This window comes from Rhinoraja longicauda, chromosome 23 (genome assembly GCF_053455715.1).
Source record: "Rhinoraja longicauda isolate Sanriku21f chromosome 23, sRhiLon1.1, whole genome shotgun sequence".
Classification (NCBI taxonomy): Eukaryota; Metazoa; Chordata; class Chondrichthyes; order Rajiformes; family Arhynchobatidae; genus Rhinoraja; species Rhinoraja longicauda.
The window spans coordinates 23,347,742-23,375,518 of NC_135975.1; the positions used below are offsets into that span (position 1 = coordinate 23,347,742).

The 27,777-nt window shown below is 40.7% G+C and overlaps 1 protein-coding gene across 6 annotated transcripts in view; it reads right to left on the bottom strand.

Annotated features, from left to right (window-relative positions):
• The window catches only part of apaf1 (apoptotic peptidase activating factor 1), a 158,878-nt gene that overhangs the window by 33,344 nt on the left and 97,757 nt on the right, over positions 1-27,777 (bottom strand). For 4 of the 6 annotated variants that reach the window (XM_078419847.1, XM_078419843.1, XM_078419844.1 and 1 more), the window contains 4 exons: positions 27,554-27,661; positions 26,962-27,087; positions 16,618-16,737; positions 9,494-9,619 (listed from right to left, as the gene is read on the bottom strand). In XM_078419847.1, the coding sequence (XP_078275973.1) occupies positions 9,494-9,619; positions 16,618-16,737; positions 26,962-27,087; positions 27,554-27,661 (480 nt within the window). The remainder of the gene's footprint in view (positions 1-9,493; positions 9,620-16,617; positions 16,738-26,961; positions 27,088-27,553; positions 27,662-27,777) is intronic. The other 2 variants (XM_078419849.1, XM_078419848.1) reach the window with 1 other exon arrangement.

Genomic DNA, 27,777 nt, shown 5'->3' on the forward strand with positions numbered 1-27,777 from the left:
CCCCAAAAAAGACTGAAAAGGAGTCAGATACATGGATTATTCTATGTTCAATGAATGCACCATTTTTGAAGTTGCCTAAAACAAACGTATTGATCGTACAACATAATCTCAAACATTTTATAATGATTTCCCTCATTAAACTAAACAATGCAGAACAGATTTTTCCTGTTGTTCGACACTTGCCTCCAATGAGTATATAAATAGCCTTCACAAGGCTTCAGAAAAAGCTTCACAAGTAGGCACAGATCTGTCAATAGGTAAGAATAAGGAATATTTATCTTTAGGCATTGTAATTAATAAATCATTACAAGGGTAAGACAGTAATCAATAATGGCAGAAACACAAATGTCTTGGTAAAAGGATTTGGATGTGATCAAAGGGTTCATCCTATGAAAAAGGTCATGCTAAATAAATTGTTCCATCAATGCCACCTTTCGCACATACAGTTTGAGAGGCACGGTTGTGCGGCAATTAATAGCTCTGCCTCTCACATTCGGGAAACTGAACTCAATTCAGTTTTCACTCACATTGGCTATTTCAAATTATCCTTTGTCTAGATTGGTGGCAAAATAAGCAAAGAGGTGCTGCTGGCATGGGAAAGCGAATAGGCTGTGAGGGTATAAGGAAAGTATGATGGTGTGGGGGCGAGCAATTGGATTGATCGAACTGCTCTACTATGAGTTGGCACAGATTTAATGAGCCGCTTTCTGTGTCAGGGAAATAAGTAGGTTTAATTTATTTATTTATTCAAGCAACACGGCAGTTTTCCAATGAATTATAGTTCAACAGTTCAACAGAGCTTTATTTGTCATTCGGTACCAAGGTACCGAACGAAACTACATAGCAGTCATACACAAAAAAGAACATAAGACACATGACCTCAACACAAACGTCCATCACAGTGACTCCAAACACCCCCTCACTGTGATGGAGGCAACAAAACTTCCACTCTCTTCCCCACGCCCACGGACAGACAGCTCGACCGACCCGCACAGTCCCCGCAAGGGGATGGAAGTCCCCGCGGCCGAGTCGCACCAGGCGCTGAAACGTCTCGCGGCCGAGCCGGGCGATGGAAGTCCCGCGACCGAGCCTTGCGCAGCTAAGTCCCGCGGCCGAGCCGCACCGGGCGATGGAAGGCCCCGTGGCCAAGCCGCACCGGGCGATGTTAAGTCCAGCGGCCGAGCCGCACCAGCGATGAAAAGTCCCGCGGCCGAGCCGTGCCGGGCGATGTAAAGTCCCGCAGCCGAGCCGCACCGGGCGATGTAAAGTCCCGTGGCCGAGCCGCACCGGGCGATGTAAAGTCCCACGGCCGAGCCGCACCGGGCACTGTTAAGTCCAGCGGCCGAGCCGCACCAGCGATGTTAGGCCCCGCGGCCGAGCCGCACCGGGCGATGGAAGGCCCCGCGGCCAAGCCGGACCGGGCACTGTTAAGTCCAGCGGCCGAGCCGCACCGGGCGATGTTAAGTCCAGCGGCCGAGCCGCACCGGGCGATGGAAGGCCCCGCAGCCGAGCCGCACCCCGCGCCGTGAGGAAGAGACCTAAAAGAGAAAGGTTTCCCCACCCCCACCCACACCACCACCCCACACATACACAACCAAAAAAAACCAAAAACCATCCCAACACCGACACACAACAAAAAAAGGAAAAAAGACGAACAGACTGCTAGCGCCGTTAGGCGCCGCCACTTCCACCTTGGCTGTCAAGGGTTTTTAACCCTTGATAAATGAATTGAATTGAATCTAAATATTGTGAAAGGCAAGAAATCAATTTTACTCACATAATTGTGTGAATAAAAGACTATGGGTAATGATCAGACAAACAAGAAAAGATTAGGCAGGTTCTTCAATAGACTTAGAGCACACCTTGCTCTCCAATCAATGGTCACTGTGAATACTTATGCTGTATGGCCACTGTTTGGTTTTATTTCAAATTTCCAGCTTGTGCACTGCTCAATATCACAATTTTGGCATCTCTCACTTCAGTTCTCTTTGTCTACTATATACATCTCCCCACAACTGATCAGCAATACAGGAACCTTCACTACTCGCCTTCAGGTAGCTTCATCCCCCACTTATGTCATCTCCTGTGGTCTCCACAGACACTCCCTTAGTTCTCTCTGTCCCTCTCCTCTCCTGCAATTTGAAACATGTTTGATTTCTAATTTTTGCCAGTTCTGCTGAAAGGTCATTGGCCAGAAACATTGGCAGTTTCTTTTTCCACAGATGCTCCCTTAAAATAAATTTCCATGGCAACTAATCTGTAACAAGGCATGCAGTCAGAAAAGTCTGGGTTTGTGATTTGTCCCTCACTCAGATAAGTTAAATTCACAAATGGTCAAAAGTTGCCGGAAACTTTTAGCAAGTGAGGCAGAATATGTAGAATTGGAATCGTTAGGGAATTAGTTAGGAGATTAAACATATGGTTTATGATTTGAGGGCATCAAGTTGACAGGGTTAAGGGTGTCACTAAGTGGCTCTAGAAATGTGTGGAGAGCAGAGGGCTTAGCCCAAAGTGATGAAGTCTTACAGAGCAGAGCTAGGAAAATGAGTAGAAGCAGGACTTAGTTTAGTTTACAGAGCTCCATTATTATTTCAGAGGTAATAATTTCTAAATTACTCTTTGAGAGTTTAGAAATCGAAATGTACTGCAGATTAATTCATGATGGTGTAGATGGTTTATGCAGAGGGTTGAAGATCCTTATATTGGGACGGGTTCTGTGGAAGGTGTGACATAGTAGAGACTGATCAGATTGCACCTCCACAGATGTGAGAACAACATCTTCAAAAGAGAGGTTTACTCCTGCTACAGAAGAACTTTAAACTAGTTTGGCAGAGGGCAGACAAAGGGAAGTGGCAGTGAAGAGGGGAAAATAAGTGTGGCAGAACAGGAAACAAAGATTTTAGACAGGACCAGGTTAACAGAGAATGCAGAAAATCTAAGATAGGTTTACATATGTGCACTGTAAATCTAAGAAATGTATTTAACAATTTTGCTGTGCTCCAGTTACACTTAACCACATGGAATATAATGTTCATATCAACAATGGAGACCCATCTTAAAAAAGGACTAGGATGGATAGGATGGGGAATAGAAGAAAGGATGAGTAGTGGGAGCACTGAGTAAGGATAACATTGCTGTTCTGAAGAGAGAGGGTGCTCTGAAAGGTTGGAGGAAAACATGTGTCTGTTTTGAATTACTATTCAATCACACTGTGAATCTGGTGGGAAGAATGCTGAAGAATAAATTTACCAGAAAATTGCAGAGATGTACAAAAACCATATTGAGTAATAATGAGGGAAAACTATCCGCAACAGAATGGATCGCAATAAGATATGTGGCAAGAGGGGTTGAAGATCCTTCAGTGATCCAGGATAACGTTCTGGATCAGCACATTTCTGGCCCTGTGGATAGTAACAATTGTTTGACTTAATTCTAGGAAATAAGCCAAGCCAAATGAAGTATAAGTGGGGGAACATCAAGGAAACATCAGTCATATTACAATAAAATTAAAATATACTGAACAATCCAAGCAGAAAACAGTCAAATTAGAAGGGTCAAATTAAATGGACAAACACACATCAGCCTTGGTAAATTAGAATTCAAAAACATAATTGAACGTATTTAGAGGTGGCCTAACAGTAAATATTTCAGCTACATTCTCATGAGAAGGTAAAAAGTCTAAAGCTATGGTTGAGCAAAAATTTCAAACATATAAAGCAAAATAGAGCAGATTGCAGCAATAAAAGGTTGCCTTTGGGTCTGGAGAAGTGTGCAATGGTGTTTTCCAGGGATTCGTACAAAGACCACTTCTTTTCTAAAGAAATAAAAGCTGCTCCCAATGGAAGAGGCCAAAGAACATGGGGAGATGTAAAGGACTAGCAAAAGTAGCAGAAATGACCAAACAAAAAAGTTTGGACACAGCAAGTGATTAGCACTGCCAGAGATGGTATTGGGTGTAGACTCGATAAGCTCAATATGTATTTGACAGTAAGACTTTGTCTGCTTTCTAGGGAGTGGTATTTTCAGAACTGCTCTTACAGCAGGCCACAGGCTGAATTGGCACCTCGTTTGTCATCACCATTCCATAACTGTTATTGACTCCTTTTCTGAAAAGATGGCAAAGCCTCAATTTGCTTGAAAGAATTTTTAGGCAGTAGATGCATTAAATGTTTGTAAACTATGGATACCAAAATGATCCCATAGGGAACATTTTGATTACCCTTTGAGAGGATGTAGAAGAGATTTAGTGGAATAGTATAAGACATGGAAGTTATGTAAAATACTAAAAAAAAACGAAAATACATTTGAGTTGTGTGAAAAGACTAAAGAAACTGGAGGCATTACCTTCGGAAGGAATATAATATAAATGTTTAATAGAATGAATGATTTTCGTTAAATAATAGGACTAAACCATTTCAGTAATGCTGTAGGTGGAGAATTTAGATAACAGTCAATAAAAAACAGCAACAACATATGGAAAATATTTTTCAAGCAACAACTTAAGATCTGCAATGCATAGCCTGAAAAGGAACCAGATGGAATAGAAACTGTCAAAATAAATGTGGTATGTGGTAAGGAATTTAAAAAAACTTTGCTTGCAGAGTTATGGAACTCATTGGCATTTCTCACCAACGAGCCAGCTCTCTGTGCAGAGAGCCTTTCTGTATTGTGTCGGCCTATGTGACTACTCTAAAATCTTTCTTGTTCAAATATCTTTGCATTAAAATTGAACCAAAACAGACATATATTTCTGGAAAGTTTCCCAGTAAATTAAACTACAGACTGTTACTTCATAAAAAAATTCCATCTTCAACAATGTGTTCACCACATCAACTGGACAAATGTCTCGGTGATTTCACATTGAAACCTGAGGCACAAACCACCAAATCTTGTGGGTATGTTATCAAAGATCCATCAGACAAGTTCCCCTGCAGTTGAAATTCTGAAGATGTGAAATAGAGGAAATATTCAAAATCATAAAAGAGTTTCTGCTGACTACACTAGAACCTCCCAAAAACATAACTTTAGTCTGACCAACAAATGATTGAGAGGGATTTAATTCAGAAACTCAACATATGTTCAGTCCCAGGAATTCCAGTCTTGGATGCTAATAACTGAACTGTCACTTACTTAATGTACTTAATACTTAACGTGATCCCTGTTAATGGAGAATAATGAATATCCAATTAAGCTTAAATCCACCATGATGTTGAGTTCTTCTTCCATCACCTCTGCCTCCATGCCTTGTTCTCTGGCAAGGAGATGTCACCTCCCAGTGACAATCCTTCTGTCTTCAACACTCCTCCTGCTCATGACCTACCCCTGCCAGCCTTCTATTCTCTCTGGGCCTTTTTATTTCCAGCTGCCATTACAACATCAACTGTCTTGACTTCTCTGCACCCCTTACCTTCTCCAAACTCACCCCCTGAATGCAAGCTCGGTAACAACCCAAACATCGCCATCAAACCCACCGATAAGGAAGGTGCCTTTGTGGTTTGGCAGGCTGACCTCCACCATGCTGAGGCCATGCACCAGCTCTCACACTTCCACATACTTATTATATATATCATATCATATCTATACAGCCGGAAACAGGCCTTTTCGACCCACCAAGTCCGTGCCGCCCAGCGATCCCCGTACATTAACACTAGTCCTACACCCACTAGGGACAATTTTTACATTTACCCAGCCAATTAACCTACATACCTTATTGCTTGACCATGACCCCACAGCCGAACACCTGGCCACCATCTCTCACACCGATACTAATCTCATCTCCCCTCCACATCCTCCAACCTTATAGTTCCCCAACCCCGTGCTGCCCACAGCCATCTCCTTCCCAAAATCCACAAACAGAACTGTCCTGACAGACTCATTGTTTCTGCATGCCCTTGCCCCACAGAACTCACCCCCAAATACCTTGATTCCATCTTATCCTCTTGTCCAGTCCCTTCCAACCTTTATCTGAGACACCTCACACATCCTTCAACTCTTCACTGATTTTCACTTCTTAGGCCAATAAAGTCTCATCTCTGCCATGAACGTCCAGTCCCTTTACACCTCCATTCCCCACCAGGAAGATCTTAGGCCCTCCTGTTCTTCCTTGAACAGAGACCCAATCAATTTCCTTCTACTAACACTCTTTTCCGCCTGGCAGAACTTGTCCTCACCCTCAACAACCTTTCTTTTGACTCCTCTCACTTGCTTCTAATTAAAGGTTCAGCCATTGGCACTTGCATGGGCCCCAGCTATGTCCGCCTTTTTGTTGGTTAAGTCGAATTGCCATTGTTCCAAATGTACACTGGCACCATCCCCCAACTCTTTCTCCGCTACATCAACGACTGCATTGGAGCTGCCTCCTGCACCCATGCAGAACTTATTGATTTCATTAACTTCACTCTGCCCTCAAAGACACCTCTCTCCCCTTCCTTGATCACTGTCTCCGTCACAGGAGACAGACTATGGACTGACATCTACTATAAATCCACTGACTCCCACAATTATCTACACCTCCTCCTACACCATCTCTGACAAAGATGCCATCCCCTACTCTCAATTTCACTGTCTCCACCACATCTGCTCTCAAGTTGAGACTCTCCATTCTCGGAAACAGCTTTTCAGTTCATGTCAGTAGAAAACAGAAATCGTCATGTAGAGAACACTCAACCGCTGCCTAAATTGTCAAGTGCTTCTAAATATTTTGATGGTTCCAAAAGATGTACTTGCACCCTTAATTGCTAAATGTAAAAATCAATTTATATTTTAATTAAGATCAAATGTGTTATTATTTTTAACATGCAAGACAAATTGTAATGTTGGTATGTCACTGAAAATGCTTTAGCTGAAGGACAGATGGCAAGTGGAGAAAGGGCATGAGGCCCAATAATTCGCTGGCATTGTGACATGAACAAGCTCGGCAATCCTGGAAAAAGCATCTACAATTCAAGCTTTCAAGTACCTGCACCACTGACAACCAAGATTGGAGGTGATTTTTATTTTTAAGGACAGAGAGGAAGTCTGCACCCACGACAAAGAACAGTTCAAAGACCCCCTCAAAAGCTGCTCTGACTTTGACTACTTCATCCCATAGCAGCCTTTTTGGTACAGCCTCCCTGCCACTCCTGACCAACAAGTCATCAAAAAGCCACAGTCTAACTAAAGAAACAAGGCATTGAGGCAGACCCTCTCAGCAGTGTTGCTGCTGAAACTCCTCACTGCCATAACCTGGTGGTAAAAAGCTTCAATCACAAATCCAGTCTCATCGCCCAGCTCAGGCAAGAGGAGGATATACCAGGAGATCTCAGAGGCGCTGCAATCGTGACAATCTTCAAAAAAAGGAGTCAGCTCTGACTGTGATAACTGTAGGAGGGTCGTCTGCCAGGGTCATTGCCAGGGTTCTTCTCAACTGCCTCCCAGCAGCCAAGGAGCTGCTGCCTGAATTGTAATGTGTGTAGGAAAGAACTGAAGATGCTAGTTTAAATCGAAGATAAACACAAAATGCTGGAGTAACTCAATGGGAAAGGCAGCATCTCTGGAGAGAAGGAATGGTGATATTTCGGGTTGGGTCTGAAGAAGGGTCTCGACCCGAAACGTCACCATCTCTCCAGTGATGCTGCCTGTGCCGCTGAGTTACTTCATGTTCATTTCATCATCCAGGCATGACGTGATCAGGCATGATCTTCACTGCCAGATATCTTCAGGAGACATGCAGGGATCAGCACCAACCCTGGCCTTTTTCAACGCCACTCAAAGCTTTAACTCCATCAACCATGTGGAATATTGTCCTTAAATTTAGGTGCTTTACGATGCCATTCAGGACGTAGGTCAACAATAGAGCCAATCTCAGTGATGGAAGTATCAATTGAAGCTATGTCATTTTCAATCTCACCTCCAACATACACCTCACTTCCAACATACTTCCTGCAGACGTATTCCGAGGCTGAGCTCCAAGCCATTGTTGATTTGTTCACTGAAGTTAATGGAAGAATGGGTTCTACACGCAACATCTGCAAAGTAAGCACCTCTACATACAACATAACACAGAACAGCATTGGAACAGGCCCTTCAGCCCACCATGTCTCCGCTGATTACAATTCCGATATAATTTAATCCCATCAGCCTGCAACTGGACCATGTTCTTCTATCCCCTGCCTGTTCACATGTCTGTCTAAATGCGGCTGAAACATTGCCAGTGCATCTGATTCTTCTATCTCCTCTGGGAACGTCCTCCAGGCATGTAACACTGTGTAAAAATATCTGGTTTACAAATCTCCTTTGAACATTTCCCCCATCTATCCCCACCCAAAGTGGTATCTGACATTTCAACTTTGGAAGAAAAAAAACTGATTATGTATCCTACCTTTGCCTCTCATAATTTTATATACTTCTGTCAAATCGTCCCCCGGTTCCCTATGCTTCAGAGAAAACAAGACTAGTTTATCCAACCTCTCTTTATAGCAAAGAGCCAATATACTTCAATTAAGGTAACATCCTGGTAAACCTCTTTTATCCTTCCTATATAGTTTGGCAAGCAGAACTGCATGTTACCTCAAATGTAGCCCAACCAAAGTTTTACCAGTGGCAACAAGACACAGCAACCTTTACATTCAACATCCAACTGATGAAGACATTCTTTGCCATCCTATCCATGTGTTGTCACTTCCAAAGAACTATGTTGTACCTCATGATCCCACTGTACATCAATATTCTCAGGGGACCTGCTATTTACTGTATACTTTCCTCTTCCTTATAAAATGCATCACCTCACACTTTTTAATTCAGTTTAGATTAGAGATACAACATGGAAACAAGCCCTTCTTTAGTCACTGGGTGGCGAATCTGTGAAATTCATTGCAACAGACAGCTGTGGAGGCCAAGTTATTGGGTATATTTTAGTTGGAGATTGACAGATTCTTGATTAGTAAGGGTGTCAAGCTAAGGGGATAAAGCTGGAGAATGGGGTGAGAGAGAAAGATAGATTAGTCATAATTGAATGGTGGAGTAGACTTGATGGGCCAAATGGCCTACTTCTGCACCTATGCTTTATGAACATACAAAACAAATAGTATTGTGTGCACCAGTGATTTTTTTGCCTGTCAATGCCCAATTTCTTATTTATGAACATACAGAATATATCAATACAATTATGAATTGCTCATATTAAAATCTGTGAAAAAATGATTTTTGACCATAGTCAGATGATCTGATTAAGATAGCATCACACACAAATCAATAGATTTATTTCCCTTCTGAATTACAGTCCCAGCCTTACGAAGAAAGCAGATTCATTATTTTTTAGTACAATGATAGATATTTAGTTCACTGACTTGATGGCTCATGCTCGATTTAAGTCTGAATCAGCACAATTAAACTGCAACTTAGCTGAACCTCCTCAATTCAATAAAACCTGATATTAATGCTTTAAATATCAAACACCCACTTCATTTCAAAGAGGAAGACCAATTCATATTTTAGAAGGAAAATAGACACCAACCTTGGCACTTTTATCAGCAGAAGCAGAAACAACTTTACTGCCATCAGGTGACACATCGCACGATAGAACCGCTCCATCATGGCAATCAAAGTTCTTCACCAACTCGCCAGTTGCAAAGTTCCACACCTGAATTGTTAAAGCAATTTTTTTGGTGAGATTTAGGGCACGTCTGAACGAAGACTAAAGAAGAGAGTCATTGTAAAACTGTAACACCAAATGTGTATTGATCACATAATCTGTATTTGCATGAGCTATGATTGATTTTTCTTTATCAACACTTGATGTCTCAAGTTAGATTTAAGTCTGAATCAGCACAGTTAAACCCCAACTTAGCTGAACTTCCTTAATTCAATAAAACCTGAGATTAAAGCTTAAAATATCCAACACCCAATATATTTTAAACAGGAAGACCAATTCATAATTTGCAAGTATGCTGGTACCACACTGAGGATCACTTTGCAGAGCACTGATTCCTTACAGCATTCTTAGTTCTACTTTAAACACTCAAGTACATAAGTCCTTGAAGTTCAAAATAATGTATCCATTGTGCCAGGAATGAAATGTGAACCTCTGCCCTCCCTGCTTTTGCACCCTCATGTCTGGGAATCTGGGCATGATACCTGACCTTCACTGATGCTTTCACAACAATGATGGGACTGGTATGGAGAGACTGGTGTGAGGGCTGGTGTTAGATGAGCAGTTTGCCATTCAGAGCTAAGAGGCGAGGATGGGGCTGCACCCTGTCCAACACAGTAAGCCATGGCTGGGGTCTGGCAACATCTATTCCATGAGTTGACATGCCACTCTCTCCTCACCTCTCTGTTATTATGTTAGAAGCTGCTGTCTACCTCACACTGTTTGGCTGAACAGCTCCCCACAGCCCAGGCACTCCACTGTAGTAACAAGCTCAACAATGTTGCGAGAGAAATCTTCAGGCTAGGGAGAGCTGTGCAACCAAACAAATGTAGGGGAAGACAGCACTTGCGTGATGTGATGTCCAACAGGATGTGTCAATAGAGTGGATGTGGAGAGGATGTTTCCACTAGTGGGAGAGCCTAGGGCCTCAGAAGTAAAGGACGTTCCTTCAGCAAGGAGATGAGAAGGAATTTCTTTAGTCAGAGGGGAATCTGTGGAATTATTTGCCACAGAAAGCTGTGGTGGCTAAGTCAATGGATATTTTTTTAGTTACAGGTGTCAGGGGTTATGGGGAGAAGGCAGGAGAATGGGTTAGGAGGAGAGATACATCAGCCATGATTGAATGGCGGAGTAGACTTGATGGGCCTAATTCTGCTCCTATGAACGTATGAATGGGGCGCTGTGTCAACACCTGGAGCCAATCCCCATCATCCCCTTGGGCTGCGACCAAGGTGTAGTCTAGAGTCTCATATCGCAGTGCCTCATATCAGAGTCTCATATCTCAATATGGCTGTTCACATTGCTCACCCCAGACTGCCCAACAACAACCCTCACAACAAGCCCTGGGTTGATTCACAACTACATTTGCTTCAGGTTCTTGGCACAGCAGTACCACCAATAATACAAATGACCTAATTTAGACTGGATTTTGCACTGATTTGTGATGGCATCCTGAATGCTAAACAAAATGTCCATGTAAAACTTGTTAGAAATTATTACTAACACAGTAATTACATTGTTGTTATGAAGAATAAATAGAATTCTGATCCTGCAAAAAGGTCTCGAACAAATTAAAAAATGGGTAGTTAATTAATGCATCTATACACACAAGCAGAATTGATGGAGGCCAAAATCCAGTTTAGGTATCTGAAACCCAATATTCTTTATGAAGTTTAATGCTCCTTGAGCATTAAAATATTTTTCGTTGGTCAACGCGGTATTCAGAGATAAAGTTATTCACACCTTAGCTGAGGGTTAGCCTACAAACTGCAGCTAAATAATATTTGTTATACATTTATGCATGCACCTGAAAACTCTCAGTAAGAAATGAGACTTGTAATGATTCCAGAGAAGAATGACAATTTGAACATCATCTTTTTGCATTTAATGGAGGCTATGAAGACACTTGACGTTTAAGTCCGATTTATTTATTAGGTATAATGAATACTGATGATCACACCTACCTCAAAATCTGAGCACGAACTTATGAAACTAACCCAAATAGTACCCACCTAACCTGTCAGAAAAAGTTGGAGATCGACCATTTTCAAATGCCTTTTAACGCTTTATAGTGTGATGTCTTCATTAATGCAAACAATGCCCCTGGCACTGGAAAATTACTTTTACAAATATGGAGTCTCATTCCATCAAATTTTAATTATTGTTGGAGCTAATGAAGCAAAGGTTTTTTAAAAATAAATATTTTTCCCCTCTTGCATTTCTCTCTTTCAAGCCCATTCTTCCTTATCAATGTGCACGGTGCAGTTTTATATTGAATTCACCAATATAACTTACACATCCAGGTTGTCTCCATGCATTCCGCAGACCTTTAGAGGGAGCACCCAGCTGCTTGCCCTGTGTACACTGGTCCTAACTCTCCTCATTTTCGTGTGTTTGCAAGAATCGGCTGGTACTTTTTGTTCATCTCTAGCACCAAAATCTGAGCCAATTATACTGGGCATTCAAAACAAAAATCTTACATAGCCACAGATCCCCTCCCAAACATGGTTATTGGGTTTTTCCTAGATAGAAGCACGTTGCCAGCCAGTTTCAATTCCTGTTAATTAGCAGACCTCACCAATACCAAACTAGCATTTCAATTTGCTGCAACTCTGAGATGATAATCTACCAATTGGAATTCTATGTACCACTTCCACTTGAGTCATAGATTTCATATTTTAATTTAATGAATATAAGCAAGCCATTGTTGAGATGAATATTCCAGAAATTGCGTGTTATTTCTTTCTTAAGAAACAGATTCATGAAATTATCTTTAAAAGTCCTGATGCTAATGTACATAATTCTGGGCAGAGCTTTGCTATCTATAAAATGTCCTTAACTTTCTGTTTATGTTATCAGGATAACACATGCACTTTCAATATTTATCATTCATGAACACATTTTGAAATAATTTCTTTACTTTATTTACACATTCTAAGCTGACTTTTTCATAGCCAAGCACAACCCTTGACTTACAGGTGCCGAATAAAATCTTGTCCGGCAAATCAGAATAGAGCTGCTTGTTACAACCTTATGTCATCAGATATTATACACACATTGCTTACTCTAATATGTAAAATTATATATTCATGCAACTAATATGAAGCGAAGGAAATAAAGTGAAAAAATATAAATAATTAAGGATAAGAACATCCCAGTTGAACCGAATAAAGAAATGGGAGTTGCACATTTATCCTGATTAGCATTTCAGCACATCTATTTATCACATCTCCTCTGTTCTCTATAGTCAACCAACACATTCGTCCATATCAGATAGCAGCAAAGTAGCTTTACTCTCAAGGCCTTTGCTACTGCTGCTTTTGACAGTTAGTATTGCCTTTGCTGGTACTGGTCCCTCAAATATACAATAATAATACAATAATAAGTAAATAATAATGTGGAAATCTATTATAAAATATCAATTTGGTTTTGCATGGTGTTATCACCAGCAGTACACATCAGTTCTCAATCTGTTTGCCAATGATATGCAGAGCCAATATTCAGACAACAAAATTGTTGTCACCATCAAAAAGGTCATAGGCACTTGTGTTTTCTTTCTCTCTCTGCTCAAAGACAGAGTGCAAAATGGCCTAGAACTGCGTAACAAATAAAAAGGTTGTGCCGTTTACTTAAAAGATAGTAAAAAGTAACATTTATCTTCATAAATGATTCACTAAACTGGGAATTTTACTAAATGGTTTCGTAGAAATTAAATCATCTGTAAGATATTTACTTTGGAGAGTAAAATACTTGTGTGCCGAGCTTATAAAGACTACAAAGAAAAATGAGAACATAAAATGTGGATAACATTGAACAAATATCATTGCAAGGAAATGAGTGGATACCATTGTATCACTTATGCACATGAAGATAATCACAGAAATGTATTTTGTAGATTAAGGTGGTCTGCATAAAGGATTATGAATCACTGAGGGTTATTTCAATAATCCAGGAACAAAGAAAGTAAAACTACAGCAGAAAAATGGAAAATTGAGTTTTAACAGATGCTGTAAAATTGCTTCCTTTCTCAGTTTGCCAAGAGCTTATCTTTTGCAGTTGTCCTATTATTGTGCACAAGATAGCGGAGGGCTTTAGATTGAGTGATGGTATCTTGAAAATGGAACACTTATAGGGAGAAAGGCAAGAAATAATAATAACACATAAATATTGCAGTTTCACGGCAAACTTGGTAGGTTGGAAAAAATGGCACAGAATGTACCGAGTCGGGCCAGCCTGCCATCCATGCTCATCCTTCCATCTCCCCAACACTTACAAACTTGTAAAACAAAATGCTCAAAGAATTCAGAGGGTCAAGCAGCATCCGTGGAGGGAAAAGGTGTAAAGAGGGATGTTGTCAGAGCAGATATGTGGGAAATGGAGGAAATGAGTGTGAGGGCTCCATCAACAATGGCAAAGGGGAAGCTACACTTGGGGAAGCCGCATTTCTGGAGGGAGGAGTTCAGTGCAGAAAGCCTCAACTTAAGAACAGATATGATGCAGATGGGGAAATGAAGACATAGGAATGGCACCCTTACAAGATTCGGGTGGGAGATGGTATGGTGGATGAAATTGGTGAGTTCTCGAAAAGTGCAGGGGGCAGCATCAATGGGTCATCAATGTAGCAATGGGAGAGCTGGAGGGGTGGGATGACAGAATGGACTTGGAACAAGGACTGCTGCATACAACCAAAGGACAAACATACCCATGCGAATGCCCTTGGCTACCCCCTTGATCTGTGCAAAGTGAGAGGAATCAATAGTGATGTTGTTGAGGGTAAGGACAGGTTCTGCCAAGTGTTAGTGGGGAGAATTGGTTGGGTCTTTGTTCAAGAAAGAAACAGATGGTCCTGAGACCTCCCTGATGTAACGGAGGGGTATAGAGACTCGACGTCCATTATAAAGGTAAACCATTTGGAACCAGGGAATTGGAAGTTATCACAATGATGGAGGGCAAGAGAAATGTTCCACATGGAAGTGCGAAGGGACTGCACAAGGGAGATAGCATAGAGTCCAGATGTGAAGAAAATAGTTCACTGGGAAAAGAACAGGCAGAAACAATGAGCTTACCAGAGTAATCCTGTTTATATCTTTGGTAAGAGATGGAAACAGACAATGCAGAATTGGTGCACTATGAGATTGAAGGTTGTGGATGGGAGATCCCCTTATGTGATGTTATCTGTAAAGGTCAGAGAGGTGGTGGCCCAATGTTTTGTCCAGAGAGAGGCATGAGGAAGTGCCAGAAAGACGCCATCTGGCTTCTGCAAAGTAGAGGTCAGTGCACCAGAATATAACAGCGCTATTCTTATCTGCGGGGCTGATGTCGAAGTGGGGATTGGTCTGAATGAGTTTGTGTTTGGAGGAGTGAGGATGGAGTGGGTGAGGAGAGAAGTCAAGGTGGTCAACGTTGTGTTAGTAAATGTAATAGATAAAGAGAAGGTAAAAGGCCCGATGGGGACGTCTAAGAGGAAGGGGAGTGCTGAAGACTGGAGAAGGGGTTGTCAGTTAGGAGTGAGGAATCCCCACTGAGAAATCGGGCCTGGAGTTGGAAGAGGATGGATTCGACATCATGTGGACCACAGATCTCACTATGTTGCAGGCATAAGGGTCCAAGGTGAGACCTCTGCTGAAGACAGTCTGCTCAGCGTCAGAGAGGGTTCAGGAGGAATGGTAAAGACCCCGTGAGAGATAGATTTCAGCATCTTCCATCTTCTTGATACCCATATACACCGACCTGCCTCATCCAAATGTAGTAGACTGATGTTGCTGAACTGAATCCTCTTGGTGCCATGTGCTAAAGGCTTCAGTGACAAACTAGCCCAACAGCAAAAATATCTTGCTCAAAAACAAAAGTGACAGAGGGCCAGGACATCCTAAAGCCTGACTTGTCGGCATCAGCCCTGAATTTGCACATCATGGCTAACGTATCTGATTGTCCTATAGGAGAAACTATGAGACAAATCTGGAAACAGTGTATGTTTCACATCTGACGAGTGTCAGATTTACATACAACTCAGGGTTACATTAATGATTGTATCCAAAAATAGATACAGTTTAAGTTTATGTTTTACTACTTGCCCTTGTAGAGTTTCAAAAAACTCAGATTGCACTCTACAAAAATAAAACAATGATCTTTAATTCAAGTCTTCACAAAACAACTCTGCAGCATTCCATAGCTGAAAATTATTAGGTGCTGAAATTCTGAAACAAAGGCAGAACTTGTGGCAAAAACTCAAGAGATCAGGCAACAGCTCTGAAAAGAAAGACAGTCAACGAAGAACACAGAACAAAAGCATTGAGCATTTCTCTTTCCACTCAGCCTGACTTGCTGAATCTTTCTGTCTTTGTTTCCTGGAGCTGGTTTGGCTAGAATATGTCTTACATGACATTTGTTTCCTTCAAATGTTCACCATGGATTAAAAAACGCAGCTCCTCAGCTACAGATTTTTCACTCCTGGCTTTCTTTCAAATTGAACTTATCAGGAAGCCTGCCATTAGAATTATGGGAGTTTGATACGAGCCAAGAAACAACAAAGTCTCCCCTTGCTGCGTCACCCTGCTGACTGCACCAATGCTGCAGCTGCAGGTGGACCTAGGCCCAAAGGGAGGGCACTTCCTAACATCTGACACCCCACATCGCCACAGCGTGCATTCAGGCAGGCCTCAAAACCCCACTAAGCATTGCTAGAAGAAAAGCATGCTATTACTTTCTTTTGGAAAGTAATAGGTCATATTTTTTTGCAACAAGCAGATTTCAAAGATAGATGTGAGCATGTTTTATCTAACTTTCTGATACGATGGCATCATTGGGTTTAAAAAAACAAATACAAAAATCCTCCAAATGATGATGTTAGTTTCAAAAATAATCAAATTATATCAATTCAATTTATTTCTCCACACCTAACTTTTGTGTGTAATTTTGCCACAAACCAAAATTGCAAAATAACTATGACTTAATATATTCAACTCTAATTAAAATAACAAATTCCTTACCTTCATGGTGCCATCAAAGGACCAGGACAGAAGCTGGGATCCTCTCAACAGCTTAAAGTTTTTCACTTGTTCAGTGTGCCCTTCAAGGACTTTGCATTCTCCTGTGTGCCAATTCCAAACCTATGTTTAAAAAGCATGCAAAATTAAATATGAAATTTTCAGCATGCCTCCTGGTTTCCTGTGCTGCAATCTGATTCACAATTGGGTCACTTAAGAACTCTCTTGTGACATCCACAGAATACAGACAGTGCAATATAAATGCAGAAAAAAAATCCTTATTACCTCTGCAAAAACAAGAATCTAAAAATATAAGAACTAGGCACAGAAAGAGGCACTTTCACGTAATTTATGTGATAAGAAGTAATTAAACATTTTTTTTTTATAACCAAGTTTCTTGACACATGCACAGATGCTGAGGCTTCCTGGTACAGAAAATCAGGATGCAAACTGTTTCCTACAAACATAACCCATCCCTCCCTCATCAGGGGATGACTACTGTTTTCAATGCAAGAATATCATTTTTTAAATAATAACAAAACTGTGTACAATACTCCAGGTGCAATGTCATCACCACCTTGTAAAGTTGCATCCAAATATCCCTATTTGCACAGCTCATACCCCTTTCAACAAAGGCCAATATTCCACAGCCTTCCACAAATACCTGGTGTATCTGATGCTAACTTTTTTTTTGGTTCATTTACTAGGATCCCAAGATCACCACATTGTGCAACATTTTGTCATCTCACACAATTTAAATAATAGTTTTCTTTTTCATTCCAAAATCATAAATGGATAACCTCACATTTTCCAACATGATACTCTAAATGCCAATATTTTTGTGTTTATTTATTTACTTTTTTTACATGAATTCCATGAAAGTGAATCTTATTCCATGTCTCAAATTTTTGAGTATTGAATTCTGTAAAGGCAAATTTCTGTTAACTGAATAACCATAATGAACAAATTACTCTATTAATCTCTAATAGATTCAGATTGCTTCATTTGCGAAAAAAGATCGGTATTTGAAAGTCATAATCACTTTCAAAAGTGTACCTGATTGAGAACGTACAAAATTATTTTGAATTAACCTTGATAAAAACTCATGCTTGTACTTAAAATGCAATAAAGCCACTTTTGTGGATAATTAATCTAATTCAATGTTTGTGCACTCCGATTTGCAATGAATTGCATACATCCTTCAGATACCTGGCACACATGCATCATGCTAAGTTCTGATGCAGCAAATACTTTTGGCCAATATTAGTAAAAGTATGTTTTTACAGCTAATCTGGAGCCATAAATATACATTTATAACAGAAAACTACATTTACTTACACCAAATGACAATAGAAACAAATAAAATTGTATACAATGCAGGTTTTTTTTGGTAAATGTCATTTTCTTTCAATTAATCTGTGACCTAGGTCTATAATCCAGAATCAACACAGGCTACAATCTGCTAAATGCCTTATTTCTCTTTTTTTTTCTGGCACACGTGTATATTGTTCCTTTCAGCCACAGTGTATACATGCACAGGGGAATCTCACACATGTCAGGCCAGCTGTTGCTGAAGTGTATGCAGGGAGAAATATGCTGGCTCAAAAGAGATACAGTTGCCACTGCCAAATTACTCAGTTAGGCATCCACACCAGCAGCACTATGAAGTCATGTACATCGAATTTGCCCAGATGTTAATTCAAAAAGGTCCTAGTAGCAAGCAGCAGCTGGACTCTGAAATGAATCAGAGCTCCATCTGTTAATAACAAATACGTTTCTGTATCCTGAGGCAAGAGACACAAAAGCATAGATACATAGACAATAAGTGCAGGAGTAGGCCATTCGGCCCTTCGAGCCAGCACCGCCATTCAATGTGATCATGGCTGATCAACCAGAATCAGTACGCTGTTCCTGCCTTCTCCCCCTATCCCTTGATTCCACTAGCCCTAAGAGCTCTACCTAGCTCTCCAGTGAATCGGCCTCCATTGGCTTCTGAGGCTGAGAATTCCACAAATTCACAACTCTCTGGATGAAAAAGTTCTGCCTCATCTCAGTTCTAAATGGCCTACTCTTTATTCTTAAACTATGGGTCCTGGTTCTGGACTTCCCCAACATCGGAAACATGTTTCCTGCATCTAGCGCGTCCAATCCGTTAATAATTTTATATGTTTCTATAAGATCCCCTCTCATCCTTCTAAATTCCAGTGAATACAAGCCCAGTCGTTCCATTCTTTCATCATATGACAGTCCTGCCATCCCGGGAATTAACCTCGTGAATCTACGCTGCACTCCCTCACGAGCAAGAATGTCCTTCCTCGAATTAGGAGACCAAAACGGCACACAAGATGTCTCACCAGGGCCCTGTACAACTGCAGAAAGATCTCTTTGCTCCTCTACTAAACACCTCTCGTTATGAGCTTTCTTCACTGCCTGCTGTACCTGCATGCTTACATTCAGTGACTGATGTACAAGGACACCCAGGTCTCATTGTACATCCCATTTTCTGAAACTGACACCATTCAGATAATAATCTGCCTTCCTGTTCTTGCCACCAAAGTGGATAACCTCACATTTATCCACATTATACTGCATCTGTCATGCATCTGCCCACTCACCCAACCTGTCCAAGTCACCCTGCATCCTCATAGCATCCTCTTCACAGTTCACCCCGCCACCCAGCTTTGTGTCATCAGCAAATTTGCTAATGTTAATTTTAATTCCTTCATCTAAATCATTAATGTATATTGTAAATAGCTGGGTCCCAGCACTGAGCTTTGCAGCACCCCACTCGTCACTGCCTACCATTCTGAAAGGGAAACGTTAATCCCTACTCTTTGTTTCCTGTCTGCCAACCAATTCTCTATCCATGTCAATACCCTACCCCCAATACCATGTGCTCTAATTTTGTCCACTAATCTCCTGTGTGGGACCTTATCAAAGGCTTCTGAAAGTCGAGGTACACCACATCCACCATCCTTGGTCCATTTTACTTGTTACATCCTCAAATATTCCAGAAGAATAGTCAAGCATGATTTCCCCTTCATAAATCCATGTTGACTTGGACCAATCCTATTACTGCTATCCAAATGTGTCACCATTGCATCTTTAATAATTGACTCAAGCATCTTGACTGACTGATGTCAGGCTAACTGAACTATAATTCTCTGCTTTCTCTCTCCCTCCTTTCTTAAAAAGTGGGATAACTTTTCTGGAACTGATCCAGAATCTATAGAACATTGGAAAATGATCACCAATGTGTCCACAATTTCTAGAGCCACCTCCTTGAGTACCCTGGGATGCAAACCATCAGGCCCTGGGGATTTATCTGCCTTCAGTCCCATCAGTCTACCCAACACCATTTCCTGAATTCCCTTCAGATCCTCCATCACCCTAGGTCCTCTGTCCCCTAGTATATCTGGGAGATTATGTCTTCCTTAATGAAGACAGAACCAAAGTACCTGTACAACTCATCTGCCATTTCCTTGTTCCCCATAATAAATTCACCTGCTTCTGTCTTCAAGGGACCTACACTTGCCTTACCTAATTTTTTCCTCTTCACATATCTAAAGAAGCTTTTACTATCCCCCTTTATATTCTTGGCTAGCTTACCTTCATACTTCATCTTTTCTCCCCATATTGCCTTTTTAGTTACCTTCTGTTGATCTTTAAAAGTTTTCCAATCCTCAGGCTTCCCGCTCATCTTTGCTATGTTATACATCTGCTCTTTTATTTTGAAAAGCTCTTGACTTCACTTGTCAGCCACGGTCGCCCTTTACTCCCCTGAGAATCTTTCTTCTCTTTTAAATGAAATGATCCTGCATCTTCTGGATTATTCCCAGAAATACCTGCCATTGCTGTTGCACCGTCATCCCTGCTAGTGTCCCTTTCCAGTCAATTTTGGCCAGCTCCTCCCTCATGCCTCCATAGTCCCCTTTGTTCAACTGCGATACTGACACTTCCGATTTTACCTTCTCCCTCTCAAATTGCAGATTAAAACATCATATTATGGTCACTACCTCCTAATGGTTCCTTTACCTTGAGTTCCCTTATCAAATCTGATTAATTACACAACACTAAATCCAGAATTGCCTTCTCCCTGGTAGGCTCCAGTATAAGCTGCTCTAAGAATCCATCTTGGAGGCACTCTACAAACGCCCCTTCTTGGGGTCCAGTACCAACCTGATTTTTCCCAGTCTACCTGCATGTTGAAATTTCCCATAACCACTGTAGCATTACCTTTGTTAGATGCCAATTTTAACTCCTGATGCAACTTGCACCCTATATCCAGGCTACTGTTTGCGGGCCTGTAGATAACTCCCATTAGGGTCTTTTTACCCCTACAATTTCTCAGTTCTATCTACAATGACTCTACATGTTCTGATTCGATGTCAGTAAAGCTGAACTTCTTAGGCCACTCAGAAAATTATGAAATAGTTAATCAGGTATCACGGATCCTTGTTATAAGGAGGAATGTTAGCATGGTACATAAAGCAGAGCACTCATCGTTCATCTAAGGTTACTTTGAGTGTTTGTTCAGCTTCCCACTGCTTAGATTCTCATTCCACATGGCTGGAGGTCAATCTAGACAAAACACTTTTCGTGCCCTTTTTGGCAATAATCATTGAAATAGGGTTAGACATTTCCAGGAGTAGACTGGCGATGCAAATATAGATGTACACTTTGTAGTTTGGTGCCAATTTCTCCAAGTTATGGCTCATATAAGACTCGTACACAAAATCTCAGGTTGTGGTTTTCAAGTCCATGATTCTGGTGCGACTTGCATGAAGTGTTTCTGTGCCTCATAACGATGGGGATAACGACTTGATCGTCCCATCGCAGACACCCGTGACTCGTTGTAGAAACAAGGAACTGCAGATGCTTGCTTACACAAAAGGACATAAAGTGCTGGATTAACTCAGCAGGTCAGGCAGCATCTCTGGGGAACATGGAGAGGTGACATTTCGGGTAAGGACACTTTTTCAAACAGATTGTGTAGAGGGGAAGAAATCTGGAAGCGAGGAGAGGCAGGTCAAAGCGTGGCAGGTAATTGATGAACACATGGAAGTGGTCTTTTTTTAAAATAGGCAGATGGTTAGAACAAAGCCCAGAGATTAAAGCAGGTGGTATGAGACAGGTGGATTTGAAAAGTTGCAAATTGTGAAGCCAGAGGAAGAACTGATGGAAGGGGAGGAGAGAAATAGATGCAAGTCCAATTAGAGCACAGGAGAGGAGGGTGGGGGGGGGGGGGGAGGAAAGGGAGTGTGGAAGAGATGGGGGAGAAGATTATTAGAGGTTACCTAAAATTGGAGAACTCAATGATCATACTATTGGGTTGTAAGCCACCCTCGCAGAATAGGACTCATTGGAAGCTAAAATTGATGTATCCAGTGTTCTCGACATTGAATGGATCTAAGTGCCCCATCATCCAGCCAATCCACCAGGCCATGTCACCAGACCAGATCCATGTTTTGAGACACTCTATCCCAACTTGATTGCTCTACTGAAGTCGACCTGTTCATTCTGAGAAACTTCTTGCAAACCTCAATATCTTTCTGCTGGACGTAATTAAAGCAATGTTTTGATTGCAGGCATCTGTCAATTCCCTGTAACATCTGATTCACTGAAATATCCTGGGAGCTGAATATTTGAGAGCACCACAATGGATGTAGGCAGGTCTTCATGGACACACCTTTCTTCATATGCTTAGCCTGCTCTTCTGTCTGTGTTTTTAAAAAGTACAGGACTAAGCTTATTTTTCAGTACCAGGACTAGCACCCATTTCTCACCTCCCACTACATTGCTTCCTCTAGCTTCATAATTCACAACTCTTCGATCCTCTCATCTCACGCCTTCTGTTTTTAAAATCTCTGGCCTTATTCCAACCGTCTGCCTATACAAAAACCTCCCTCGCCTGTGTTCACCTTTTACTTGTCACGCTTTGTCCGGCCCCTCCTCTTTTCCAGCTTTCTCTCTTCTCCACCCCCCCCTTCCCCCCCCACCCTACAATGTCTGAAGAAGGGTACCGACCTGAAACGTTACCCAGGCTCGCCAGGTATGTCTGACCTGCTGAGTTACTCCAGCAGTTTGTGTCTTTTTCCAGTACATAACGTTAGAGTCCAATGAGGTTTTTAAAGTATTTTCTTCTCTAATAGGAATGCTAAAAAATGTCGGGATATCTAGCAATCAAGTTTGAGCTGGTGTTGACGCCTGGACGCAGGAGATTTCTCTCCATTTAATTTTACAGCCAATCCTTGCCAACTGACTAGATCATTCTGTAAATAATGTTAAACTAAGCGAGTTGGATCTTTCTCCTCTGATATTTTCTTGTGCTCTCCACTTTCTCTAGATTGTAGCTTATAAACGTGGTGTAGGAAATCTCATAGTTACATGTTAAAGTATCAGTACTAGGGATTCCAGCATATAATTCACCAGTCAGCAGCAAAGCCCACATGTTTGTATGTGCAGACCTCGCAACATTTGATTTTACAAATTCATCATTTTGATGTCCAAAATTCAGAATTTTACATCAAAATTCTAAATATGGCGCGTAATGTAGCTTTTCAGCAAAAAAAAGTATGCACGCCAAATGAGCATACGCGTTGCGCTACATTCATGTGTGAAAAACGACTATTATTTCCAATAGTCTGTAGGACTATATGTACAATGTCAGGCCTGTCATGAGTATATTCTGCTATTTATAGAAAGGTTATTGAGGTACCTTTTGCAGCACCAAGAAAAAATTGTTTTGTTTTATTTTTTCTATTTTGCTTTTTCCTTACACATCCCAATTCTCTTAGTATTGAATGATCATAACATGTATGACTAAGTTATGAAGAAAGAGTTGATATATGCGACTCGACTAAGCATACGGAAGTACTTGTTGAAGTAAATTTGCACATTAATTGATAATCAGCCCAAAAAGGTGGTAATTGGCTTTTCTGCTGTGTTTTATATTTTAATTCTGTCTTAATTAATTAATTTAGATATATAATCTTGCACTTAAATTTAATATTTACTCATTACAGTTCCACCACTGATTTTCTGGCACTCTTTGTTCCAGAGCTTTGCTGGTTTATCCAGCTGGCCAAGGAAGTCGGTTATGGGGATAGATGTGCTGGCTCCAGCTGGGCTAGAGTTCCAGAGCCCCGGCCACAGGTTGCAAATTCAACCCACCGATCAGCCATGGAAGTTCCGATGAGGTCGAGATTTGCTGCCTTGCCCAGCCTAGGTGCCACATTATCGGGGAGATTTCCAGGGCGGGGGGTATTTCCCACGGAACCCCTAGTGGCCGATTGACAAATTGCAATTACCGACTGTTTTGCTGAAAAATGTGAGGCGAAATCGGAATGGCGGAAATAAGAAAGCGGAAACTTTCCGCCAAATTCGGAGGGTTGGGAGGGGAATATGTACCTTGAGAATAACCTTCAACTTCACTATAAATAATCTATACACATACATAATGGACAGATTATTTCCAACAATAAAACAAATGATACTAAAAAAATGCAAGTCCCATTTATAAGAGTTTGGTCTGTTGCAAATTACTTCACTTCACAGAAAGGAGCGAGAAGATCATTCACATAATTCAATTCTCTGAACAATCTGTAACAGCACTTGTGACAGGAACATAGCTCATGTTCAGTCCAAGAGCATCTGCTGTTCAAATGAGGCAAGATGCAGTCTGTTACAAAATTTGATGCATAGGGGTCAATTCTTATTTGAATTTTGGTATGATCTGAAGGACAGAAAAGTGAAAGAATCCAAAGGATGACTACAAATTCCAAATAAGAAGAATTAAGGTATCAAAATTACAACCAAAAGGTCGATTAGTCACACACACAAGTAATATTTCATCTAAAAACCAGATTCAGATACAATGAAACAATTTGACACACATCTTGTAAGCAGCTAAGAAGCGTCACAACAATACAGAAAATGAGTGACAGTGAAAGCAATTAACTGCAGAAGCTGGAAATAATCAACGTAAGTAGCTATAAACATTACAAAATGTTCTTGTTTTGTTAATTTTTCCAAATCTTCAGGTATGCCTTCAAAATAGGAATTTTATCTCGTCAACCTACAATTATATTGTAAAAAAAGGATATAAATTTAGAAGCCAAAGCTCTCATTAGTGTCATAGGATACCTACACCAAGCCCAGCTTGTTAGCTGATGACTGCAATTTAAAAGAGCATGGGTAAAGATGAAGATACTATACTGAGCTGACTCCCTGAGATGCATCATTTGAGAATATCTCCTCACTGGAAGCAGACAATTGGTGACTTTATCTTACACAAGAGGAGGGAGACACAAGTCTTCCCGATGCTAAGAATATATTTCATATCAGTGCTTATGGAAAAGCCCCAGGATAGTAGGGAAAAATGTATTGAAGAATCAGGCAAAATCCAAGAGATTCTATCTCTACAAGGGCAGAGGAGTGTTCAAATACAGACTGCAATTTTTTTTTAAATACCCTGTATTTCTCCTGTGTGGAGATGTAATTTTCAGCAAACTATTTGTCTCTTTCTGTGAAGATCTTTACAAATCTCAAGATCTTTACAAACCTCATGTGACATTTTCTCAGCTGATTCGTTATGTCCTGATAATAGTTAATACTACAAGACCCACAGGATGAGGTATTCCCACAAAATATTAATAGCTAACTTGTTGACCTCCAAGGATCCATGGTCTCACTTCCTACCCCAGCCCGTACCAATCGTTTCACAACTTATTTACGGAATTGTAGTAAAACGGGCACAAACAGTACTTCTACCATCCCAAAGCATAATCAGCCAAGATGCGAATTGATAAACTGGTCTGAAACATTAACATCTCTCTGATGGTGAACAGCACCTCCCCAAGTTTCAAACTCTTGCATCGCACATGGAAATTAGAGCTGAGCGGAGTCAGAAATCAGGTGCACCTGACTCTCCCATTTTCCACATGCACATTTAATGTTGTTGGAACCAGAGTCTTCTGTACATAAAATATGCTTCATGAAAATTTAAAATATCTGTAATTTTCCAACATTCTCTTGAATTATCTAAGAATCTTTGCTGTACGTTTAGAAATATTAAAATTCCTCTGAGGTGAAAAACTAAATACTAGTCCCTGCATGAGATCATTTTCTCCTGTTCAGGAACACAATGTACTCATTTTTATTGTCTGGATAATAATCCAACTTCAGATAGATGTCTTTTTCTATTCAGTCTTTAAGTTCAATCCCTTTCTTTACCTGCTCTTTTCTCATCACGTAACCTGTCAGCCAGAAAATAGTCCAAATCAGGCTGTAAAACTCTGCACAATGGCACACATGACAACCAACAAACCATTTGAAAAACACTCAATTAAAATCACACTCATCAAAGACAAGGAAAGAAGGAATGATCATAGGCCTGCATCTGAACTTAAATCTGTAACCTTTAATTCAGGAAACAAATGTTTTGTTTTTTGTGTTTGATGGTAAGATCAAAATCAATTCTAAGTGTCATCCTAGCACTTTTCTCCATCAAAAGGTGGCAAATGGTGATGTTTGCTAAAGATAGTAAATTATCCCGCTTGTAACTCTTCAGATAAGAAGGAACCTCTGACTGCATGCAGTAAGATCCAAGCAAAATTCAGGCAAGGGCAGGTAAATGGCAAGGAGCATTCATGGCGTAGAGGTGTCAATATCAGAGTGTAATCAGGCTGGATATCCATCGTGCCCTAACTCTTCAAAGCTCTCCCATAATCTAGAAGGTACTATTCAGAAGAATGGTGAAATAATTTTCACTTGCTTGGTGGGTGAAACTCCATTGATGCTCAAAATTTCAATTCCACCCTGGACACTTGAATGACGCTGCATCCAAATCCTGCAAATTCCCACCCAACAGCACAGTATTTATATGTTCACTAGGCAGGCAGCAGAGGCTCAATGCAGCAGCTCTGTGTCGTTTTTGCAAGGACAATTAAGTTTGGGCAATGAAGCTGGCCTTGCCGGTGATGCCCATATCCCATTAACTGCAGTAATACAAATTCTTGGCAGACTGATTGCAAGGTACTTGTATGCATCTTGCAATATTTAAAACTAACATTCTAATTCACCTTTTTCAAGAGCACCTAAGTAGATTGCACGATTTATCGGGCTTATCCCATAAATCTCCACACGCAGTAAACTAATTGCCTCCTGAATTATCCTAAAGCTCCACTTTCACTACATTTTCCAAAATACTAATCCAAGTACTGATCACTTTATGTAAGGGACTGCTTGAACACATAATTTTCCACTGGAAGGCTAAGCAGCTACATGGGAGACAGAATGGTTTTTTTTTGTTACAGATCAGGAAAAGACTTCCAAGATAAACTTTACCCTTATTGTCGCATCATCAGAACTAGAAATAAGTGTCAGCTCATGATGTGTAAATTGACATCGTTGAACGCCTTTCGTGTGGCCTGTTAATGTCCTGATAATTTTACCACTGGGAAGTTCCAGGACCTAGATAGAAAGGAAAATAAATATGTCAGCACTTTTTAAATCACCAAATGAGAGAAGGCTTTGAAAAAACAATGACAAGTAGAACTCAGTGGGCCAAAGGGCCTCATTTTTTATTCCTCCAAATATTTAACATTATTTATGCTACGAGTGCTTTTGCTAGAGGTCTAAAAATGTTTAAAATCTACTTGAGTTTTGTAAATTATACCAGTGAGAAATTTATCCGCAAATCTGTTCAATTTCATATCCAGTGTTTCCTGATTTTAATCCTTTGTTATTCTTATTATTACTGACCTCACTGAATCGACTGAACTGTGTCGAGCAGCTTCACGGAAATGAACATTTGAACGTTAAGTTAACCCAAACCACTGAGATATCATTCTCAGCAACAGAAACTACACTAATGACGTTGCTTTTTGTAAAAATCCAGTGTTATTATAATTGTTAGGTGCTTAAATTAGACCTGCACCTTTACTATGCCTTTTTCTAGCCCTATCGCCATCAACAGGCTCTTCTGGACTTGTTGCCTCTTCCACCCAATGTTCTGTAGTACGAACTTGGCCGACTTCATGCCTACCTACAACATCAACAATATGAGAAAAACATTGAAACCATTAACAAAAACAACTCAACATTAAGTACCACTGTGCATGCAAAAATAAACATACACAAAGCTTAGGTACTGAACATTTT